The sequence below is a fragment of the Rhopilema esculentum genome, chromosome 3 (assembly GCF_057945365.1).
Source record: "Rhopilema esculentum isolate cy_ngs chromosome 3, ASM5794536v1, whole genome shotgun sequence".
NCBI lineage: Eukaryota > Metazoa > Cnidaria > Scyphozoa > Rhizostomeae > Rhizostomatidae > Rhopilema > Rhopilema esculentum.
This window is the reverse complement of record NC_142817.1, coordinates 252,666-276,532: the sequence shown is the minus strand read 5'-3', so window position 1 is coordinate 276,532 and position 23,867 is coordinate 252,666. Positions and strand designations below refer to the sequence as shown.

Genomic DNA, 23,867 nt, shown 5'->3' with positions numbered 1-23,867 from the left:
AACGTTTTTGTCCATGTTGCAAAACGCTTTGAACATGTTGCAAATTGTGTCAATCACATCGAATCATTATGTGTCAAAAAACAAAATATCCATTACAAAAACAAATACAGAGAAAGGAAACAGCATGCCATATAGGGCGTCAAACCTGGAAACGGATATTTGGTAAAGTACAAGAAATAAGAAAGGCCTAAATAACTCCAAATTCAATGAAAAAGAGGAATTAGGAAAATATACAGTTTTTAGTGTTAAAATTTTGTGAGAAAACGTCGAGCAGTTAATCAGTTGTTTTTCTTCTTTGCATATATTTGTGTATTTTGAACTCAGCTTCTTTCTTCTGTTCAGCAGAATATAAAATAATCAAAATGTAGTTTGTATTAATGAGCTCTAAAGTCTGAATAATGTGCCAGCAAAATGAAGGGTAATTGAAAGTTTGGCGTCGAAGCGTGATAGAAATACAGCCAGCACAATGCCTTGATTGAAAATAGGTATCTTGTTGTGGCTGTGTACGAAGAATACGCTTACTCTTACGATGCTGTTGTAGCTTCTTGGTCTTTATGTATACCATCGGTGCAGAAGTGCCGAGCACTACTTCATTCCCAGGTCCGTTTAAAGTCAATAGAAAGGATTCCTCCCAGTTTTAAATTGAATTTTTCTGTCTGCTTTCAGAGTTGTAACTTTGCACTGTTTTTGTCTCAGGGCACTGCACAGATCTACAGGATATTCTAAAGAGGCCACCACTAAAACAACTTGCACTTTTCAAAAAGGACGTGCCTCACTTGACTCCGTTCTCCCATGCCCCTGCCATTCATGTGCCGCAAGCGACCTTCTTTTGAATAGCTAGTTTTTATCAGCCAAAAGCTGGTTAGTTTTCAGTTGGGTAAGCATTTGGCTACAGATTCAGACGCCTGATTCTTTGCAGAGCTTTTGCTTTTAGGAGTGAAAACCATTGAAAGTGGTAGTGCCTGGATCAAGGACGCCTACGCCAGGGGGGCAGAAGGGCTAGTTGCCCCCTTGGCATTGCGAAATTGAGCATTTTCTTAGTTTCACTATTGTTTTGGCCTTTTTCTTTGCGCTTTGCATCCGTTAACAGAGAAATTATTCATTTCATAGATCCCCTTAACTTCAAATACAACCTTCGAGCCTTAAAAATGATCTTAAATCGCTAAAAATTTAATTTAAAATCTAATGGACAAGAGGTTCTTATGTCCCGTTTTTCACTTCCTTATATGAGCATGGTTAATGAGATTCTAACGCACAGTTAATGAGGTTATTATGTACGATTATTGAGTTCCTTATACGCGCTTATTGGATTCTTATGCACTGTTATTGAGCTTATTATTCATGGTTATTGAGATTATTATGATCGGTTTTGAGATTATTCTGTACATTTAATGAGTTCTTATGGACGGTTACTGAGTTCCTTTATGGACGGTTATTGTGATTATTATGCATCACGGTTATTGAGAATATTATATACGGTTTTTTTGGGATTATTGTGTACAGTTTTGAGTTCCTTATTTATGATTATAGGATTCTTATTGACGGTTATCGAGTTCCTTTATGGACAGTTATTGTGATTATTATGCATCACGGTTATTGAGAATATTATGTACGATTATTGGGATTATTGTGTACAGTTTTCAGTTTCTCTTTTATGATTAAAGGATTCTTATTGACGGTTATCGAATTCCTTTATGGGCGGTTAATGTGATTATTATGCATCACGGTTATTGAGAATATTATGTACGATTATTGGGATTATTGTGTACAGTTTTCAGTTTCTCTTTTATGATTATAGGATTCTTATTGACGGTTATCGAATTCCTTTATGGGCGGTTATTGTGATTATTATGTATCACGGTTATTGAGAATATTATGTACGATTATTGGGATTATTGTGTACAGTTTTCAGTTTCTCTTTTATGATTAAAGGATTCTTATTGACGGTTATCGATTTCCTTTATGGACGGTTATTGTGATTATTATGCATCGCGGTTATTGAGAATATTATGTACGATTATTGGGATTATTGTGTACAGTTTTCAGTTTCTCTTTTATGATTATAGGATTCTTATTGACGGTTATCGAATTCCTTTATGGACGGTCATTGTGATTATTATGTATCACGGTTATTGAGAATATTATGTACGGTTATTGGGATTATTGTGTACAGTTTTGAGTTCCTTATTTATGATTATAGGATTCTTGTTGACGGTTATCGAGTTCCTTTATGGGCGGTTATTGTGATTATTATGTATCACGGTTATTGAGAATATTATGTACGGTTATTGGGATTATTGTGTACAGTTTTGAGTTCCTTATTTATGATTATAGGATTCTTGTTGACGGTTATCGAGTTCCTTTATGGACGGTCATTGTGATTATTATGTATCACGGTTATTGAGAATATTATGTACGGTTATTGGGATTATTGTGTACAATTTTGAGTTCCTTATTTATAATTATTATGCATCACGGTTATTGAGAATATTATGTACGGTTATTGGGATTATTGTGTACAGTTTTGAGTTCCTTATTTATGATTATAGGATTCTTGTTGACGGTTATCGAGTTCCTTTATGGACGGTCATTGTGATTATTATGTATCACGGTTATTGAGAATATTATGTACGGTGTTTGGGATTATTGTGTACAATTTTGAGTTCCTTATTTATAATTATTATGCATCACGGTTATTGAGAATATTTTGTACGGTTATTGGGATTATTGTGTACAGTTTTGAGTTCCTTATTTATGATTATAGGATTCTTGTTGACGGTTATCGAGTTCCTTTATGGGCGGTTATTGTGATTATTATGTATCACGGTTATTGAGAATATTATGTACGGTTATTGGGATTATTGTGTACAGTTTTGAGTTCCTTATTTATGATTATAGGATTCTTGTTGACGGTTATCGAGTTCCTTTATGGACGGTCATTGTGATTATTATGTATCACGGTTATTGAGAATATTATGTACGGTTATTGGGATTATTGTGTACAGTTTTGAGTTCTTTATTTATGATTATTGGATTCATGTTGACGGTTATCGAGTTCCTTTATGGGCGGTCATTGTGATTATTATGTATCACGGTTATTGAGAATATTATATACGGTTTTTTGGGATTATTGTGTACAGTTTTGAGTTCCTCTTTTATTATTATAGGATTCTTGTTGACGGTTATCGAGTTCCTTTATGGACGGTCATTGTGATTATTATGTATCACGGTTATTGAGAATATTATGTACAGTTTTTGAGATTATTATGTTTCGTTTAAAATCATATAACAATTTTACATGTAGTGAATGACAGGAAAGATAGCTTTCTTTTCAGAAAGAAAGTGAAAAAAGGTGAAAAATTTATTCAATGTCTTTCAAATTTGTTATCGATAAAAAGTTATCTTGGAAAGAACTTGCAAAATCAAATGAAATTCTTTTGCATGTAGAACAAATACATGGCCATGCAAGTTTGAAAAACCTCTTGCGAATAGGTGATATAGAGCTGGCCTATAGAGTCGTGGTCAAAGGCGCGCTGGGATAACATTGCTGACCACGAAGAACTGTTTGACTATTTGATTTAATATGGATATGAAGCAAAGAAATTACAATGCCTAATAAATGATGCAGCTGAACCGATTAAATAATAATGTAATCATCGCCGAATGGATCGTGCTGCTTCTTCCGTTAATTTGAATCAATAGTGCGAGCAATCCTTAAATCAGCTATCATGCATCTAATCAGTGATTTTGATCTTCTAATAAGCGATTCCTATTATCTAATCACTGATCGTAAACAAGGTTAGTCTGAAGTTTATAATTATGTTACTATAACAGTTATAAATTCAGGATACCCATAAATTTCATAATGAATAAATTAAGTACAAGTCCTTTATTCAACAGAAACACCATACGTCAACACTCAGAACTTCACAAAGTAGCCTGCGTGCAGACTCTACTATTTCACGTAGAAAATTTTGAGTCTGCACGCAGGCTATCACAAAGAAGATGCGTGAGTTACCGTTGCTAAGTGTCGTTAGCTAATGTTGCATGGCAACAGAATAAGAATTACGCACATCAGGTGAAGCCTGACATTTCTTTAGGATTAAAGGAAAACTTTACTAGACCAATTAAACCTGCGTTTATGTCAAGTTCCAACGAAGAATTATTGAAAATTGCCATGTCATGATCATTGCAACTGGCTAAGGCAAGACGAAATTGGTCAAGTAATGTTTCAGGCTATTTCTACTGTGTGCTTCAGGCTTCAATAACAGCAAGGGAACCGGAAAGGGTTGCCCTATTGCCTAATTCCAATTCTGTCACATGGCTGACTGTAAGAATCAGGCCGAACACGAAAAACCCAGCCCAAATTTTCGTAACATCTTTTAAAGCATTAACAATACATGCAAATAAATTATAAGAAAGTCCAGCTCTCATTTTCATAGAGATAAAAATGAACGCAAACAGGATAAAAATCTAATCACGCTCGTAAGATGCTAACGCACCTAAAATACATTATTTTCTTGAACATATCAACAAAACGTCATCATAACATGAAAAGCCGCAGGTGAATCGATGGAGGGACTGCTTTCTATTACTGCTTTATCATGAGATCGATTACTTCAGCTATTACTGCTCGGAGCATTGGCGCAACCGGACATTCCGGTATCCGACTCAAGTGTTTAGGTGAACCAATGTAGTATCTAAAAAATGTGAATGAACGTTGCATTGAAAAAATGGAAAATATAAATCTTTTTAAGTTCACGATGATGCTAATGGCGGTAATGATGCTCAAATTGCCAAATAAGAAAATGCCAAAACATGTAATGATAGAAATACCAAAGATTGACAATCATTCTAGAACGCTTTACGGGTTAAACATAGAGACCGTATAAAATGCTTCATAGTCATGATTCGTTTAGAATTTTCAAATTCAGAAGACGTAAAGGAGAGTAACACTGCTTATATTTCCTGCAATAGCTAAAAACCGAATCATTGAACCGATAAATCATAAAATGAGTGAATTTTCAAAATAGAGAATCTTACCTAAATTCTTCGTAATAATGGTCCGACAAAAATTTTGACAATGCTGGGCTGTATTCAATAACGTAGGATAGCACAGTGAATTGCTTATACAACAAAACCACTTCTGAATGCTTTAAAAACGAGTGTCCTTTTAGAAGCCGCATGAGTATTCTGCCGATCAGATCCTGCAGAAACGATTCCTGCACAAAAGCAATGCTCATTTCAATAAAAGTCTTGAATTGTATATTTATCTTATCTAAAACTTCTGGGTTTTGTGAATGAATGTGTTAACAACATTTCTCCTTTATATTTTCATGACTATTTCTACTTATTGACATCTATTCATCGATATGATACAAACAATGCACGTATTGGGGACATTTTCTTGAATCGCAATAATATTTTGTAGCAAGGTACAAGATTCTTTAGATTTACAGATGCCAAATACTGAAATGACATTCCGATCAACATCAAACGATGTCTCTCAAAGATAAAATGTTTTTGTCGTCAACTGAAAATCCATCTGTTTTTAACAAATTGCTAAATATTTTTATTGTATTTAGCATGTTTAGCAAATAAATATTGTATTTAGCATGTTTACAATACTTTGCACAATTTTATAGTGAATACTAAATAAATATAATAAATGAATTGAAGGTTTCATTTTTCGACCGTGACTGTAAAATTATTCCCTTGCACTAAACGCATTCTTTGAAATCATACGATTGCAAAAATATATATCTTTTAACTCTATCTTCGAATATTCTACCTAATGCTTATTTTGAAACTTGTATGCTTTGAATTTTAAAACTGAAATGAACACAACTGATCATTACAATAATCAGATAAAGAGTTATTGCATTCCCTTCGTATTAAAAAAATTTCCTCTTAAAATAATGAAACTTGTGTATACACTATGAAGTTTACTGCAATTTGCAGCCTCGACTATATGCAGAAAATAAATTGAGAAAAAGCAACTGTTTATAGATATGAGGATGTTTTGTATTCAAGAAAGATAGAATGGATATTAGAAAGGATTGCGTTGGATTGAATATTAAAAAGTGTTGAATAATAGAAGTGCTATATATGATCAGTATTGTTGTATGGATGTGAGTCATGGACGGTAATTAAGACCAAGGAAAAAGGCTTGAAGCTCTAGGTTCTGGAAAAATATGATGAAAATATCACGGAAAAGCTTTTGATAAATTTAAAAGTGCTGTATCTGGTTAGAATGAAAAAGCAGTGTTGATTACTATTATAAGAAGGCGATGGGGTTTCATTGACCACGAGTTGGGAAGAGAAGGGGGTATAGAAAGACAAGATAATAGAGGCTGAGATGGCAGATAAGGAGAGAGAGAAAGACAAAGATCAAAGATGCAGGTTTCGATGGTTAAGCGATTAGGTTTTAGATATGGAAACAGTTTGGCAAGATACCAAGAGACAGGAGTAAATAGAGAGGGTGCGCCATGATCCGTCTACGGCAGTCGATGCCATGGCACGAAAAAAAGGGAGATCTGGAAAACGAATGCATTTAAAATAAATAAGACAAAATTTTTGGATGAACACCTTAACTTGAGTAGATGCGTTTTAGAACTGAAATGAAAAAACCAAGCTAGAAAATACAAGAAGAAAGGGAATACTCACAACTTGAGAATGAGATTCCATGTTAGTTATCAAGTTGTGTAAAGAAATCTCTTTTGTTTCGCGGTATGTCCATGAGCACTGCAGAAGGATAAAGAGAGTACAAGAAAGAGCAATCACTTGAATGCTAATTAAGTGTCTGTGTCCTGGAACTGTATTAGATTGAGGCTATATCTATAATAAATGAACACTTTATAAACGCTTACAAACGAACAATAATAAATGTTTGTCAATAATTAGAATGATTTGAGCTCAAAAAGCAAATGGGGTACATAGTAAGAATCAGCCGAGCAGGGATTTCATTTTAGAACCATCCCTTTCAAAGAGTCCTTATACCACCAGATGCACAATGATTCGGCTGCATACGTCATATTCAAGAGCTGTTGACATTCTTTTTAAGCTTTAACTTTCAAATATGCAAAACATGTAGCAATGTTTGCATTCTATAAAACACATAGTTTGCTATTGTCGTGGCTGTGTTTACAAACTAATGCAAAAAAAGGCATATTGAAGTCCAATGTAGAAACGAAAATTGCTTAAGAAAGGAAAACGAGGAATAAAATCAGGATACCTGCTCGGTTGCATTCAGCAGCTCGTAAACAAGAGATGAACAGGCATCCGTCCATTCTCCCAGTAAATTATCCAACTGAAATTACAAAAATATTAATTGTCAAGAAAATCAGGTAAATTGAAGTAAATTGAACACGTGTTATAACAGTAACACTCGGAAGGTAGCAATGAGTTTCTAATCAATAAAGATTCTTACTCAACACATTTACGTATAAGTCTTAGCTGGTAGAAATGGTAGTGTATTTGTCTACTTTAATCGTGCAAAGAGGCGAAATTATACCAACAATAAGCATATATACTTTTGACTGGCTACTAATTTTGGTCTGGTATTCGGTCAATTTAACATGACATTTCAATGAACCATTAGTCGTGACATTTGAACCAATGATATATAAGTGACGAAGTCGCTAGATGTCTAACTCTATTGTTATCGAGTGAGGCAAAATCACTCATGCGGTAAAAGGCCAAAAAGACGATTCCGCATAAGGGCTCAGTATGGGAAATTCCGAAGATGGCGAGCGAAACCAAAAATTTTAGAAAATCTATTTAATTTAGGAAGGTAACTTATAATTTGTCAGCTTACCGTATGCATTTAGAAAGTTTTAAGCCATAATTTATGTTTGTACACGGGTTTTGAGATTTTTAAAATATTTTTTTACCATGGCGTTGATAAGGGCACTCTGGTTTAGAGAATATTTATATTTCTAGAAAGGCTGTTTTTGGGCTTATTTACAAAAATGTCGCGCTTATACAAAAATCTTGTGTTAATTTTTTATCGTAACTTCAAGGAACCGTGGTAAAAGAGGTCATCTTCAATCCTGATTCAGCCACGCCCCCTTCCTACAACATCCTGATGTCCGTAAATTAAAGTCTGATTTGCTGGTGAATGTTAGAGGGAAGGTCTCGTCATAGGGAAAACTTGAAATGGATAGTTATCATAAAATTGTTCACTCCTTACATCTAAAACTTTTACCAGAAGTCATATGCAGGGGGTTGCCGACGTAGGGGAGTGTTCATTTAAAAAGTTGTCATAATGATATAAGGGTACTTGCTTACATCTACTCTTTTACTTATAAAATACAAAATGAACCCAATTTTGAAATTATATTTGGTTTTTTGCAAATAAACCCAAGAACAGTCTACCTGAAAAGGTAAACATTACCTTGACCAGAGTGGACCGTGCGAGCGCCGCAGCAATAAATATTTTAAAAATCTTGAAACCCTATTTAAAAACACAATTTATGGCTTAAAACTTTTGAAATTAATACGGCAAGCTAGCAAAGTATAACTAACCTTTCAAAATTATGCTAATTTTCGATAATATTGGTTTTTCTTCGTCCAACTTGCAACTTCCTGTACTGAGCCCTTATGCGGAATCGTCTTTTTGCCCTTTTACCGCTTGAGTGATTTTGCCTCACCAGCTCGATGGGCAATTATGCCCAGTTAGACATCCAGCGCCTTCGGCGCTTCTATATCATTGATTTGAACCATTAGTCGTGACAATGAACCATGACATTTCAATGAACCATTAGAACCATCGTAAATCGATACTAAAGCTATACAGTTTTGGCTCTGATGTTAGTCATGTCAAAAGTCAAAGTAAATTCACCTCAATTTCTTTGTCACTTTGTTGACGCTGATGATCCACACCAGCAAGCAACAGGGCTGCAGCATTTGACAACACTTGCGACTCCTGTTTCTTTAACAGGTCAGGTTTCCACATTGATGTTTTCATCATTTTATAGACTATGGATCCCCTAGAAAAAATATCAAAAGATTAGAGCTCGTTAATGTTTTGTAATGAAGAAAGATATGGGCACAAATGATTATCCTGGGTCCCAGAGCCTCAGAGAGTCAAAGGATGAAGAACGGGGGGAAAGGGAAAGGAATTGTGAGAAAAAAAGTTCTCCTCTCCTATTCTCCTTCATAATTCCGTCCTTTGACTCTCCGAGGCTCTGAAATCCAGGGTAATCTCGAGCGCAAAATTAAGGCAAGTGCTACTACAGAAAAATATCTGTTTAAATTATATTCAGTTAGTGCAAAAGAGAATATTCGATTGCAACAGATAAATAAAGAAGTATCTACACGAAGAAGGGAAAGTTTTCCTGTACGGAGCCAAATATTGCGCATGAATAATATATAATTTTTGATAAGATCCGATAAGATGGTTAACAGATTCTGGAAAAGGTTAACAAAATTGCCCATTAGAATAAGAATAAAGGAAAATAAAGCCGTGCAGCATTTGGCAAACCTGTGTCCAAAAAGGATCTTGTTTCTCGATTGCAAAATTTCAGTGTTGAAAATCATGCAAACAATTAGATCAGCAATGATGAGCATGTAGCTAAAATAATAGAACAGGAGGCAATTACGTGAATACTCAGCAACATTTGGAAGAGACTCGCTGTCAAAGGAAACGATCTACAAGGACCGACATGTAAAATAATCCATCCGCATCCTTTGAAAGACACACAAAGCGCATGGTCTCGATATTGGAGGCAAAATATCGCAATTCAAACAGCAGTATCTTAAGAAAATTTCGAGAAAGAGGGCGAGCTAGAAAGCTTACAATAAGAACTTACTCAAGTTCATCTGCTTCGTCACCATGAAACACTATTTTTGCATGATTTATAAGATACGAGTCAAGTATCGTGTGATAGTAATTGATAAGTTCTTGGGTCTAGAAAGCAGGAAAAGTAGCAATTTGATGTGCATGGCAGTGCAGCAATCTGATCACGTATTAACTAGTTTATTAGAAAGCAAGATGGGTCAAAAGCTATAAAATGCATTCAATGTGAACAATATTGCAGCAAATATTAATAGGGCCAGGCTAAAATGTAAAAATCGCATTAGAGCTTTGCTGCACATCGAGGAAAGGAAAGTTATAGCTCCAAACAACAATGAGAGTTTTTTATTTGCTTGGACTTGAAAGTTTAAGCATATTTAACAAAGCTTCTACCAAGATGGCATCAGTTTGGTTTAAAACTAGCTTAAAATTGTCACAAAACGTTCATGAAAGTAAGGAAATGTGAAAAGTAATATTAATGAAATCCTTACTTTCCAGAACAGTGTCTTGATCAGCGGCCTTTTTGTGGCACCTGAAAGCAATTCTTTGGTCAATATGAAAGCTCTCTCGATCTCAGTGCAATTAAGGATGTCCTCCTTTAGCAGATTGAATTCTTCCAGCATCTTAGATCTGAAAGGACAGGCATTTTGGAAAAAGCGTATCTAACAGGTATTGACTTAAATACTTGCATGAAAAAAAACAGGTAGGATAACAGTTGGGTGATTCTCAGTGATGTCATATCTTCCACAAACGACTTTGGAGAATGGCTACAGTTTCTAAAATCTACCATTCTTCGTACTTTAGCAATAAAGCTTTTTCTCGGAGAAAGAACATTGAAGCTTTGATATTTTTATTTTGCGGTCAGATACTGCTGATTTTAATCTGATATCAATTTTGTCTTGCAGTGAAAGTGACTGGAATCCTTATGCGCAAAAACAGATACGCAAATGAGGTAATGCCTATTCTGTCCAATAGCTCTGTTTTGAGAGAATGGATAAGCATCACAGAAATACATTTCTTATGAAATATAGCTTCCTTTGAAACTATATAGATTTCTAACTTGAAAAGAAGACCTTTGACAACAGGAGACGTCTGAATTCAGTATTTAAACTTTTGTAAAAAGATAGAACTAGGGAGGACAAAAAATTGTTATCTCAGAACCCCTTCGTTACTTTAACAAAGTAAACCTGTCCTGTTAGTACAGGAACGAGAGAGAATGTAAGTTACACGTTGCAGTTCTTCTTTCGTGGCGACTTTTGTCTCTATAGTGTGGAATATAACATGAAAAATGCCACTTAATGCACAACATTACCTGTTGTTTTTAAACGAAATGCAAGATTTCAGGCAGAGTACCTTCGAAGAAGGTCACAAGGGTCGATGTAGCCTTTGTGTGGGGGCGGGGGAAAGCATTTCTAGATTTTACAATTGTTTTGTTTTTTACTTAGCTTTTAAGTGATGTTATTGCAAATTATGCATCGGAATTGTTGGACTGCAGAGACAAGGTCATAGACGAAAATAAGAGACAAGATCATAAAAAGGTAATTAAGTGATACCTGTCTACACTTGAAGATCGCTCCCTTACACGACCCATTCGCAGTGTCTTCGACTGTCAAAAAAGATTTTAGAAATATTTACCTGGTACGCTATCAAACTAGTTATTCTACAAAACCTATTATCTGTTAAAGCTTTCATGGTATTCAGGAACGGAGTTTCAATGATTAGAAATCAAACGATGTGCTTATCCAACAAGCGCATACACAGTACGAGCAATACGTAGCAAACTTTTGTAAGAAGGAATTACGTGACGAATATTTGTTATAAATAGGTCCAATATTGGTACAGAAAACTGTTCGTCATGTGCCAAATAAGTTTCATATTGAAAGATGTGGTGATTAGCCTACCATTATTGAATTGATTCTTGTTGATTTCAGCAGGGGTACCATCTGCGATTCTCCATTTAGCAAATAGACATCAACTGTAGCTACATTGCTATCAGTCGGAAACACATCTTCTTCATAGAAATTGTCGTCTTGTGTGGCCGGAGTCTTTGTCTTAGAAATACCACTTTTCAATGACGCCTTTTCATCTGTTTTACCAAAGAAACTGCCAATCCTGGCAGAAAGACTTTGATTCAGGTGCTTACTAGAGCCATTCTTTTCAGTTGTTAAAAAACTGGTTGACCTGGATGCCAAGTCAGGCATTTCGACATGAGAATACCGGTCCAAGGGAAAAGATTTGTGACGAATTGCTGAACTCTCACTGGGATGAGCTCCGCGAAGACAGGGGTCTGAAATTGTTTGCACAGCTCCATCTTTAGACTTCGAATCATCTGGCTTGCGGTCACCCATTCTTCTGCGTCTTCCTGATACTCTTAAGTTTGGAGAGCCTTTAATAATCATCGCATTGGTCATTTCCGTCCCAGGTGCTGGAGGAGGAAGAGGACGTGACGTACGATTTGATATGGTCTTCTCAGAACCATTCGGTTCTTTAGCTCCTTTTCTCCGTACGTTTTGTGAAGCGTTAAGTTTAAGTGGCACAGCAATGGCAGCTTTGGCTTCAGCAGGGAGTTCTGTTATTCTTAATGGGTCACTGTAAGACCTATCCCGTCCTATTTGACAATCATCATCATGATCATCAAACTTAAATCGTATTGTAGAAGACCTTCCATCTTCACGCATCAACTCATCTATCACACTTGAATTTGAATTCCTTCCTGCAGCTGGCTGATTCTCTGCACCAACTGCTGTCTTAGATCCAACCGGATTCTCCTGGAATGTCTTTAAATATGAGCTGGCGTTTCTCTTTCCATTATTCTTTTGTTCAGGTTTCAAATTGGCTTGTGGACTCAGATCAGATTTTCTGTAAGTCATACGAAAATGCTGAGCATTTTTTTGGAGGTCACCAGATAAAAATTCTGGAATATCATGAACCTACAATTAAGCAGAGAAGATTGCTAAAAACATATTATTTAAGTTAATAACAATTTATGTAAGGTGGCAAGATACTTTGGCTTTCATTGGTTAAAGAAATGGTCTGACATAGGGAAATTCAGACTTCCCTGGGGTTCAGCTTTTGACTTGTATAAGGTATGAAAATTCAAAGAGAATTGAAAATCAGTCCAATTTGGGGAAGACTCGAGTTACACAGGTACAACTCAATGGGATTTAACTGTAGTTAGATTCAATTCAAATTTGTTAAATTTTAATGTCAGCTTAAAAATGGCAAAATTTGTTACTGGGCATGTGCAAAAATTGTGATAAGACTGGCTGCATAAGAGAAAAGACAGGTTCGTTTATTCATTCTATCATCTTTAACATGTGCCTAGAAAAGGGAACTGAAAACTCAAACTGTGCAATGTCTGAGAATAGGGTACCATCCAACACAACAACATTGACTCACAACAATATTCATGGTCAGAATCAGACCTGGTGGTTTGTAATTTTGCAGAGGAGGAGCTGTGAATGCTTGCCTGATTTGTTTAGGGAAGCTTTATCAAGAAGAAATATAATGTATATGCTTCAGCAAAATATCAAAAATCAATGCAGTGTTATCTAAATCAATTGCAGTATCTGATGCTGACAATTTTGTTAACTTTCAAATACATCTCAACAGAATCTGGAAATGAACTGAACTTCGAGGGGAGCAATTTTTCCTTCATGCTTAGTTTAGGAGAATTTGTAATGGGAGTATGGAGGGGAGCATGGAGGTGAGCAAGAGCTGTCACTCACCTCAAAACACCAGCCCTCGTCAGAATGTGATAGCATTTTTCAAAAGTATTAAGGAATGGGATAAAAGAAGCCAATTGTTGAAGACACTATCTATTAGCATCTATTACAGTAATAAAAATCCTGTTATATCTATTAAGGCAAAAAATTTATGGTGATTTGAGCCTCAAAATGAATCATTCATTTGATATAGCACAGGACATAAAGTTGCAACACAAGGGGTCTACAACCTAATAGGTCAGGGCTTCAAGCAACCAACCAACATTTAATAATGACATCTTATTCATAGTTATAGTACAATAATGAGTTTTCTGGGTTTGACAAAAATCAATACTATTAGGGGTTCTAGAAAAAGTGATATTGATCAAATAAGTATCAAGGTTGGTCAAAAATAACAGCTACATTTACCTATCTGAATGCCAGACATAACAAGAATGACCAAAAAATTACACCAATAAAAGCAAAATCAAATTGAAGCCTTGACCTTATAATTGCACTTAGAAACTGCCTTCTTGGTAATTAACATTTTTAAAATGGCTTTGAAAAAAGCAAACATTTTACAACATGACTTGTCAGATAAAAATCTCTAAAGAGTGTGAGACAAAAACTTTAGTTCATGTTGTAAAATGTTTGCTTTTTCTATAGTTATTTTTCAAATTGTACTGTAAAAACATTGCTCAAATATACTTCTTGTTTACAATATGGTTCTGTCAGAAATGTTTCAATCTTTAACATAAAGTAAACAATCTTTTCATGAAAAGGGGAATTTCTCAAGGATATTAGTTGGTATTTCATAATAGAATATGAAAAATGCTTGGTACAGTTGAAGGATAAACAAGTGCAGACATACATATTTAACTTCACTTATTTGCTGCAGCTCAATTCTCATCTCTATGTCATTTTCTGCTTGTGGTGGATTTGCAAAAATATATAAGGTATCATCAGTGAGTACAATAAACTTGAAGGCATGGCTGTAGCTTCCACCAACAACAATGCATGGTTCTGAAATTCTAAGACTGTTACAAACGTCTTGTCCCAAGTGTCTTTTTACAAAACATTCTACTCGCTGATGTGTTCTGTAGCCTCCATCTTCCATCAGGGTTCATTTGAAGTTTCCCACAATAGATTATATCTTATTGGAAGGAAAATAATAATATATTAATGTACAGAAAATTCACACTCTTTATTGCATAAAAGAAATAAAAGATTTAGCAGTCTATTTATAAAAATTGTACAGAACCAAGTTATGGGCATTGCAAACAGTGTTTGTTTGTGTGGTAGTAGTTGCAAAACGAAATAATCACAACAATGGATTATATTTTTAAAACCTAATCTTAAAAAAACTGCCAAGGAGGGAAATTTATCAAATGTATAATTCATTTGAGTTGCGCAAAGATGCAACTAGGGACGTGCTAGTTATTTGGGGGCAAAAGTATATTTATCCGCTTAAGATTTTACTGCGAAAGAAGATATTTTCTACATCCCTTTCCGAAAGATTCGATATATGATGTGATTATTCATCTCTATTTGACTTTGCAGATTTACATGAGCTTTTGATTATATATGTTAAGTATCATAACTACACTACTTTGGCTGTCATTTTTCTCCTGGGTAAACTATAGCTTATAACCTATATCGAGGGGCTTGCAGAAAAATCTTTCCCGCTACTATTTAGGACAGTGGTTATATAAATCCTTTGTACCAATTATTTTTAACGCTGATATACTAATAAAAACATAATAAGATAATCTTTTTGGAACCTTCTTCGTCATTTATACCTGATCCCTTTGAAGAAGCACGGTAATTCTCGGAGATGTACCTATATCCATGGGCGGATTAAACAGCCTTTTGTGACCGCATTCCAGTGCAAAATGCTTCCTTGTAGATACTGTAGGTCATCAAACAAGTAGTTAAATGCAGAAATGGCTGCAGACACAATGAATTGCTGGTATCATTGTCCTTCTGGTCAAAACAAAACCGAACTCTTCTACACTCATTTCCAAATCTTGTTAATGTTTCACCTGCTATTTAGGCCACTGTGGCCTCAGCGGTAACTAAGGACTGTAGCAACAACAACGATACTGCAAGCAAAAGCTGGGAATCTGCTGACTTAAGTGAAATGTTCACAGTCTCAAGATACCATAGTCAATAGAAAAAGCTCTGGTCTTGAAATCTTTTGTTCTACTTCTTTGTTCGTGTTTATTGCAAACACGTGATCTAGCACCAGAACACAGGAAAAATAGCTGAAGAATTGTTGTTGAGTTTTGAGCGTTTTATGAAAAGTGTCAAGGTTGGTAATGTGCGACTTCTGGTCCAGGCTGTGGAAGTTTTTGTCATCATTCTTACTCTGGACAGGACTAGAACTTTTCAAAGTTTCGCATTGAAAATTACAATCCTTGTTAGTTTGGGAAATAGAACTACAAAAGTTTTCCTGAAGTACTGAGTGGCGACAATTATATTTAGCGTTACTTTGAATCTGTAAAAGTTCTATAATTGTGAACTATAAGGAGAAAGAGAATATAGAGGCTGTTCAATAATTACGTAACGCTAAAATTGCCTTTTTGAACCACCCTTTATTCTACACCAACTCTCAATTTTGAGTCACCGTTGCAATTACCTTAAGAAAACGACAGCCCATCTAACACTTTTCTTATGCTCAGACATACTGCGAAGCATTTAAATTTTAAAAGCATGGAAGAGCTTGTAATTTCATTGTCAAAACCATTGTCAAACGTAACCATGTCTTCCATTGTATCAATTTCATTAACACCTTTGATTGTCTCCGTAACCACAATAAGGTAATTAACAACACTTTTATAGCATCCCCTCGTTTTATATTTATACGCCCAGTTTTGTAATTAGTTCAGTTCAGTTCAAATCAAGACATCAAATAGTCAGTAGCGGCACCACGTGGGGGGGACACGTCCCCCCAGTTCTCGGCAGGATCAATTTTTCATTTCGTCTAAATCCGATGAGAAAATTTTTGGGGGGGGGGGGTAATATTTTGGCAACGTACTTTTTGTTATGTAATCCTATGGTTTTCAAACAGGCCTTTGCATAGCCGAAAGTGAGTAATGGGCGCTCCCTTCAGGTAAAAATTGCGTTCCTTGTTAGTAAAAGGGCGTTTTCTGGTGCTAAAAGGGGCGAGGTTTAAAATCTTTTGTTTTGTCCCCCCCCAGAGCGTAGTGGCTGGCACCGCCACTGGCAATAGTCACATCGTCTCTTCTCTGGCTCCGTGTTCTCTGCATGTAAAAGAAGACGTGTTAGGTTGGTAATGACACGTTAGTCGATGGATGGAATTATTAGTGAACGAATCGCACACAACAATGCTCAATTCTCGTATCACTAAAAGCTCTTGCCTTAAGTTAAAAATGTCTAATAATTAAAAAGAACATTAGAGCAAAGCACTAACTAAATTAAAAAGCTGTCCTTGCTTCCATCACCTTTTCTAAAGGGCGCATACTTTAGATGGTAACGGTTGATTAAGTTCAGTTCTGACTCTGTGTTCTCTGCATGCTATAAATTTTCAGATTTCCCTTCTTAAATCAATAAAGAATATGGCAATGGTAGTCGCTAAATTATTTATATATGATATTCCCCTAAAGGTGAGCAAAATAAGTGTTAATGATTTCAAGATTTCTTGGCATTTAATAAAAAAACCATGCCCTCGTTAGGTAAAAGGGTACGTCAAGTTTCCCTGCAGGTTTTCGAAAGAAGCATCAAGTGCAATTCACAGTGAGCTCAAGTTCTTTCTTACGAAAAGGAATTCCAAGGTGGAATGAAGGGTCATGTGCTGCTGGTCATTTAGCTTTACAAAATTGTTCTTATAAAAGAGAACTAAACTCTCTTTTATAAGAACAATTTTATAAGAGCACGAGCCTTAAAGTTGGTCAAAAGTTAAGAACAAAGTGAAAACAAGCTGAGGCTTAGCTACTGTAATGTAATTTCGAACAATGTTCATCTCAAAAATGAGGAATCTTTTGCCATCTAGAAGTGCTTCTTCGGTGAACTTTCAAACTTGTCGGCAAATAAAGGATGTCTTACTCACTTTATTGACAAATGAGATTCGAACACTTCCCTAGAGCGCACTAGCTAGCAATTGCACTGCTTACACACTAATAATTTAAGAACAAATTAGAAATAATCCTGCCTCAGATTTTTAAAAAAATTAAGAACGTCCAGCCTGAACTTCAATTTTCCTGTTCTTATGAAAAAATAGTGTAAGTTAAATTGTATTAACTTTCTTTAAAGCACCGCAATGGGGAAACCCTTTGCTCCAAATTATACCAGCATATTCATGACAACAACAGAATAACATATGCCCCGGTGGGACGTAGTCCAATGTTTTGGTAAAGATTCATCAATGATTTTATTTTATCTGGCAACAAAAGCTTGAAAATACAGAAATTTATGCAATACACCCTATATCATTCATGAAAAAATAGATATTCAAGTCTACATGCAGTCGCCCCCTATTATAGTGACTCCACTTGAAGTCACACTACTGGTTACAGTCAGTTCAAATCTAGACCCAAATATGCAAATCTTTTCAATCATATTTAGGCCCAAATCGCCCCGTTAGCAGTGTCACATTCGGTTTTCAAGTTCCAAGCAACATTTGGTTTAACTATAATAAAGGAGCAAGATTCCTGTCAGGCACTGCATGTTGTATTACGTTATGTTATGTTATGTTCACGTTTATATTTAGAGTTACTTTTGCGTTTACGGCTACAATTGCATGTACGCTTACGTTACGTTACGTTATGTTACGTTAGATTACCACAAACCAATTGCCCCTAATTTCTCTTTCTCAGAAACGCCCATTAAACAGTTAATCAACATTTAAAATCGTAATCTACGCCCAAAACTACTTTAGAAAAAGTTGGTTTCATAATTTCTCCGCACGGGTGACAATAGTCTCTCCATCCTCTGGACTAAAAGTAAAGGCCAGTTTACACGGTGTGTTTTTTCCCTGCGTCAAACTCATGAGTCAAAATTGCATCGTGTAAACGGGACTTGCGTCTAAATTTAATTGCCCTTGCGACCAGTCATGAAAATAGAACATGCTCTATTTTCTTGCAACAACGCATGGAGGATTAATGCTATTAACTAAGAAGAATGAGTCACATGCTTCGAATATCTTGGCTCGTAGACGGGAAGTTTCGATGGAAGCGGTTTGCTGTACTCGTAAAACATGGATATTAAAAGCAAAGAAGGATCTTAAAATGACACAGAACTAGCAAGGAAGAAGGCTTTTTGTGAGATCTAACTTTCGGAAGTCTACCACAATAGGGATAAACTCCAAGCAGCCGAGAAAAGAGTAGCAAAAGATTTGGGTTTAGTTGGTGGTCCCCGCGTTGGTCTCGCCGAACAATCCAATGCAAAACCTTTATCCAATGCAAAACCATACATAACAAGGGTGCATAAGTCAAAAGTGCATAGTCTAAACGTTTCGACTCGCGAACTCATGCAACTTTGACTCATGAGTCAGACGCAAGGAAAAAACGCATTGTGTCAACTGACCATAAAAGGTCAAGTTTCTTTGCAGACACTGTTTGTTACGTTACGTTACGTTAGGTTAGGTTACGTTAGGTTAGGTTAGGTTACGTTACGTTACGTTACGTTACGTTACGTTACGTTACGTTATGTTACGTTACGTTATGTTATGTTATGTTATGTTATGTTATGTTATGTTATGTTATGTTATGTTATGTTATGTTATGTTATGTTATGTTATGTTATGTTATGTTATGTTATGTTATGTTATGTTATGTTATGTTATGTTATGTTATGTTATGTTATGTTATGTTATGTTATGTTATGTTATGTTATGTTATGTTATGTTATGTTATGTTATGTTATGTTATGTTATGTTATGTTATGTTATGTTATGTTATGTTATGTTATGTTATGTTATGTTATGTTATGTTATGTTATGTTACAGTTGCTGTTACGTTACGTTTGTGGTTTCGCTTGCGTTATGAAATGCCCCTTCAATACACTTGATCAACATCTTAATTCCTAATCTATGCCCAAAACTGCATGATAAAAAAATCACGATTACGTTTATGTTTGCGCTTGCGTTTACGGTTTTGTTTACATTACATTACATTACATTACATTACATTACATTACATTACATTACATTACATTACATTACATTACATTACATTACATTACATTACATTACATTACATTACATTACATTACAAAATTCCACAAATGCCTGAAAAATAAGTTGCCAGATAAAATTAATTTGTATTTTTATCTAGTGTGATAACCAAACCTAATGCATGTGCAGATTTCTTGACTCCAGCATTATCTGTTTTTGTGAGGAGAATGGTTATGGCGTGCACTATTCCAAACTATACTTTTTCACGTCGCCGTTCAAAAGCAACCTGAGTGCTGTCAAATCCTAACATTTCAAGATCCTATGGATTGCTACAGCCCCATTTGCCAGAATTGAAATGGGACCGTTGACTGCATCGAATTACGGGCACATAAATCTAGGCCGTGTCTTTTGCTGCATTTGTTGATGATTCTCTTTCATGTTTTTGTTGATGGTTGTGACTTGGTAGACGGATTTTAAACGACATGAAGGTACTAGGTCAATGAAAAGTTAACAAAACACATTGCAACATTCCGTCTTGTACAACTTGCCCATCGAGAACCCCAGCCACTGCGTTACTTGATTAGATTTTGGGACTTAACAAGGGTGCAAATCGTAAGTATTTATCTTAGTTACGATGGTTTTTCTAGGTTAAAGGCAGTCTGTCCCCTCAATGACTAGCAGCCTGAAACGTAAAACCTACGGTCTTAACAAAAAAGACCTTATCTTCAAATGCACCTCGCCTACTTCTCCTGCGTACACTTCAATAAAAGATTCTGTCATTCTGACTCTGGATTCTGAAAAACACATGACAGAAGTATCTTTAGAAATTGATTTTAAAAGAGATAGCCGGCTTAGTTATATACACCCTGAGATGAAAGGAATAAATTACCAGGCACATTCCACTCGTTACCACTCTTTACCCAAATCATTCGTTCGATTTTTTTCCAAATCCTATTCCCCCTTGATTTAATCAAAAATTTCAGGTTGATCCTTTCGTTGTATTTTAACAGAAACGCTGCCTTCCAAAGCAGTTTCTCCTTCTAGTCCCATTGAGAAATAAGAGGTTGAAAATTTTTTAGAGAAAGGCATGCTTTTATTACATTTGATTAATAATTTACATAAATTACGTCTTGAAATTTACATAATTACTTTATAAGAACCCACAGACATCGGCTTATTCCTTGGAATCCTAGCAATAACAGGATTTATTGCACTGTTCTTTTTATCTATTTCTTTTCCAGTATTCTTTCTATTTTCTTAAAAAACACTTTTTGCATTATGAAGTGCGTTTGTGATTAACTGTATATTATTTTTATTGTTAAACCTGGATTTATTTGGGTTTCAGACGTAGGTTGATTCTTTCATTTCATTTGACTTTCGATTATAGTTTGTATTCATTGGTCTTGGTTCTAAAAACTTTCAAATCAGTAGTGTTTAGAGTATTTCAAATGAGAAGTGAAGTAATTCATCACTGAACATTTTCGATACATCACTGCACAAATTGGTCACCACTGCACCTTAAATTAATTCTTGTGGCGAATGAACTCTAGAGGGGGCCAGAAAGAAAAATGTTTCGACAAAATTTCTTTGATTTATTTTAATCAAATAGAAGCATTTCATGTTAGTGCAAGGGTGCGGAAAAACTCAACTTTGCCTTCTCTGGAAAGATATTCAAAATGCACTTTTTATCTTGCCTCTATTTCTTCATACTATTAGACTACGCCTCTAAGTCTAACAGTTTGTGAGTCAACGAAATACTTCATATGACATCAGTCTCAAATGTTTAATATAAAGAATGCAGAAACGCTAAGAATAATAATAATAATAACAAATCAATCACGACCTTTAGCTTGCTTGCTCTCGTGTTGGCGACTTGTGGCTTTCTTGACCTAAACACTTCAAATAGCGACAGGACAACGGCTAAGTCTTTCAAGTGACACACACTTTGACTTTCTATCATCGGGAAACGGCGGCCACCAATCTCTTGGCAAGGCGGGAATGCCCACAGTGAAAAGCCTCTACTCTAAAACAGGCAAGCTCCTTCATACACTTTCTAAAATACAACTAGCCAATAAGAAAACAGAACATAATAACAGCCAATTAAACACTAGAACAGAACAATAGTTAAAGAAGCATAAAAGTTAGTATAACGATATTCACGATGATACCTACGTGAACCAGCACATATTACAAGTTCGACCTTCGTACAGTAAAAACACATACTGTAAACGTTCCTGGTACCTTGCAGCCCTATAGGTCTGCAGACCATGGTTGCCGCCGAAAGGAAAACTTTTTTATAATCTTAATGTTTCAAGTTGGCCAGAAATTGCATTCTTTTGAGCAAATTTAAATAATAAAATCCTATTTTAAAATGAATATTCACTAGTCAAAAGCAATGGTATTAATCGACCTTCTTGTTCTCGTTTCAAATGTTTTACCTTATGCAACATGAATGTAAAAATGTTCAAGTCTGGGACAAAAATATTTAAATCTGGTGATAGGCATAAGATTGGCACTCACTGTTTCGGTTTGCAATATCATATAAAGTTATAATTTCTGACCAATATTGACCAATTTCCATAACAAAATTTCGTCATTGAAGATTCGGATTTTAACTGACAAAATCCGAGCAGCAAATCACTTACCCTGGGCGCCAGAGTCTCCATTCTTTAGTCTCAGAAAAATAGTTACAAACAAGTCACAGAAAAATTTTTTTGAGTAAGGATTAGCCGTCTACAGTACTGTATTTCCGGATTCATGAGGCTCTGGTACCCAGGGTACAAATCATTCTATAGTAGAAATCAGTAAATCCTTAATCAAAAGTGAATTGAACCTCGATAATATGGAAAGTACTTTCGTTCAGGCAATTTACGTTGCTAAGAAGTTCGTTTCACTTCTCGGTTTTACCCACAGCCCAAGTTTTAAAAATTTTCCGAAACAACATTCAGGGGCGCCTACACCGGAGGGGCTGGAGGGCAGCAGCCCCTCCTGCCCTCTTCAAAGAGGGGCAGAAAGGCAAGAAGTGCCCTGAAATATAAGAAAATATTATAGAATCTTATCGATAATTGACGACGTTATGTTAGTTTCTATTAGAAAATATTAGAAAAATTAAAACATTCGCACAAAACACAAAGGTTGAACAGTTTGTCTATGACAAAGGGGGCTACAAGAGGGGGAGCTGCAAAGATAATAGTAGATAAACAAAAGACTTGTTTTTTCCTCAGAGGTACTCCAGAAACCAAAGAAGAATAAATCAGTATTAAAACTTTGCAGGCAATCAACATTTTACAACCAACCCATTTATATCAGCAATGATTTTATAAATCCAAATATTGTGTATAGTGTGACAAAGCCATTTAATACCAATTTTATGTATGGATATTTTTGTCAACATTCTCTCTATGTTTAGAATCATTGATGGTAGAAAAACTCAGCTGTATGGTTGGCATATATCCATGTTAATATTTATCATGTTACCCCACCCTCGAAAAATTCTACGATTTTCCCTCAGCACCAACACTGCCCCTCCTGCCCTAATCTTGTGCAGGCATCCCTGACAACAATGATTTTTCCAAAAATCCGTCAAATTTTGAAAGCAGAGGGGGCCATGGCCCCCTGCCCCCTGGCCACGACGCCCCTGAGCATAACCATTATTAGATGTATATACCGATTAAAAGTAATGTTCTTTTTAGTAAATTTACAGTGATTCTTCTCTTGGTCTGCTTTGCCCCTTTTAAAGCTATTTGCTGCATTTCAATTTTATCTCTAAGATTTTTCTTTAAGGAAATAGAAGCATCAAGAAATTGAGCCATTCATCCTTGTTTTTGATCGAAATGAATTATTAATAATTTTCAGAGGGCTAAATGTCCATTTGTTTTTTTACAATACAAATGGGTAATTTGAGAGCAAGTGCATATGCCCGATTCGAAAGATGAAATACTCTTGTTTGATCAAATACTTCTGCTGCAGCTTTGTAATGTTTTTTGGTCTCTCAGCAGCATTATCATAGAAATTTATAAGAATTTAAATATTATCATAGAATTTTTAGTACTGAAAGATTCTTAACTTTTATTGAAATAACCACTCGAATTTCTTAAAAAATTCCCACTTTAATGTTTACGATCTATACAGGGTATTATTTGTTTAAAACTGTAGGCTCAATACTGATTATAGAATTGTAAGTTTTTTGTTTGGAAATTTACCTTTGTTCAAAAGAGTTCAATTCAACTTAACT

General features: G+C 35.4%; 1 protein-coding gene across 3 annotated transcripts; it reads right to left on the bottom strand.

The window, feature by feature from the left end:
- Positions 1–3,360: 3,360 nt before the first annotated feature.
- LOC135692395 (uncharacterized protein C12orf56) lies at positions 3,361–15,625 on the bottom strand. Of its 3 annotated transcripts, none has more exons than XM_065210485.2 (12): positions 15,282–15,625; positions 14,372–14,653; positions 11,698–12,726; positions 11,350–11,402; positions 10,288–10,426; positions 9,813–9,910; positions 9,485–9,574; positions 8,843–8,990; positions 7,235–7,309; positions 6,667–6,744; positions 5,044–5,222; positions 3,361–4,700 (listed from the first exon to the last, which is right to left on the bottom strand). In XM_065210485.2, the coding sequence occupies exons 2-12, from the start codon at positions 14,615–14,617 to the stop codon at positions 4,592–4,594; spliced, it is 2,244 nt and encodes a 747-aa protein (XP_065066557.1). In that variant the 5' UTR covers positions 14,618–14,653; positions 15,282–15,625; the 3' UTR covers positions 3,361–4,591. The 3 variants fall into 3 exon arrangements, with proteins under 3 accessions (XP_065066557.1, XP_065066558.1, XP_065066556.1); XM_065210486.2 differs by having other exon boundaries at positions 15,341–15,625; XM_065210484.2 differs by having other exon boundaries at positions 15,300–15,624.
- Positions 15,626–23,867: the final 8,242 nt, after the last annotated feature.

Excerpts from the sequence above, each read along its gene's own strand:
- LOC135692395 (XM_065210485.2), bottom strand. The coding sequence starts at position 14,617 with ATGGAAGATGGAGGCTACAGAACACATCAGCGAGTAGAATGTTTTGTA. Across the intron at positions 7,310-8,842 it reads AAAGTGACAAAGAAATTGAG|TTGGATAATTTACTGGGAGA; the intron begins GTGAATTTACTT and ends TTGTAATTTCAG. Across the intron at positions 6,745-7,234 it reads TGCTGAATGCAACCGAGCAG|TGCTCATGGACATACCGCGA; the intron begins GTATCCTGATTT and ends ATCCTTCTGCAG.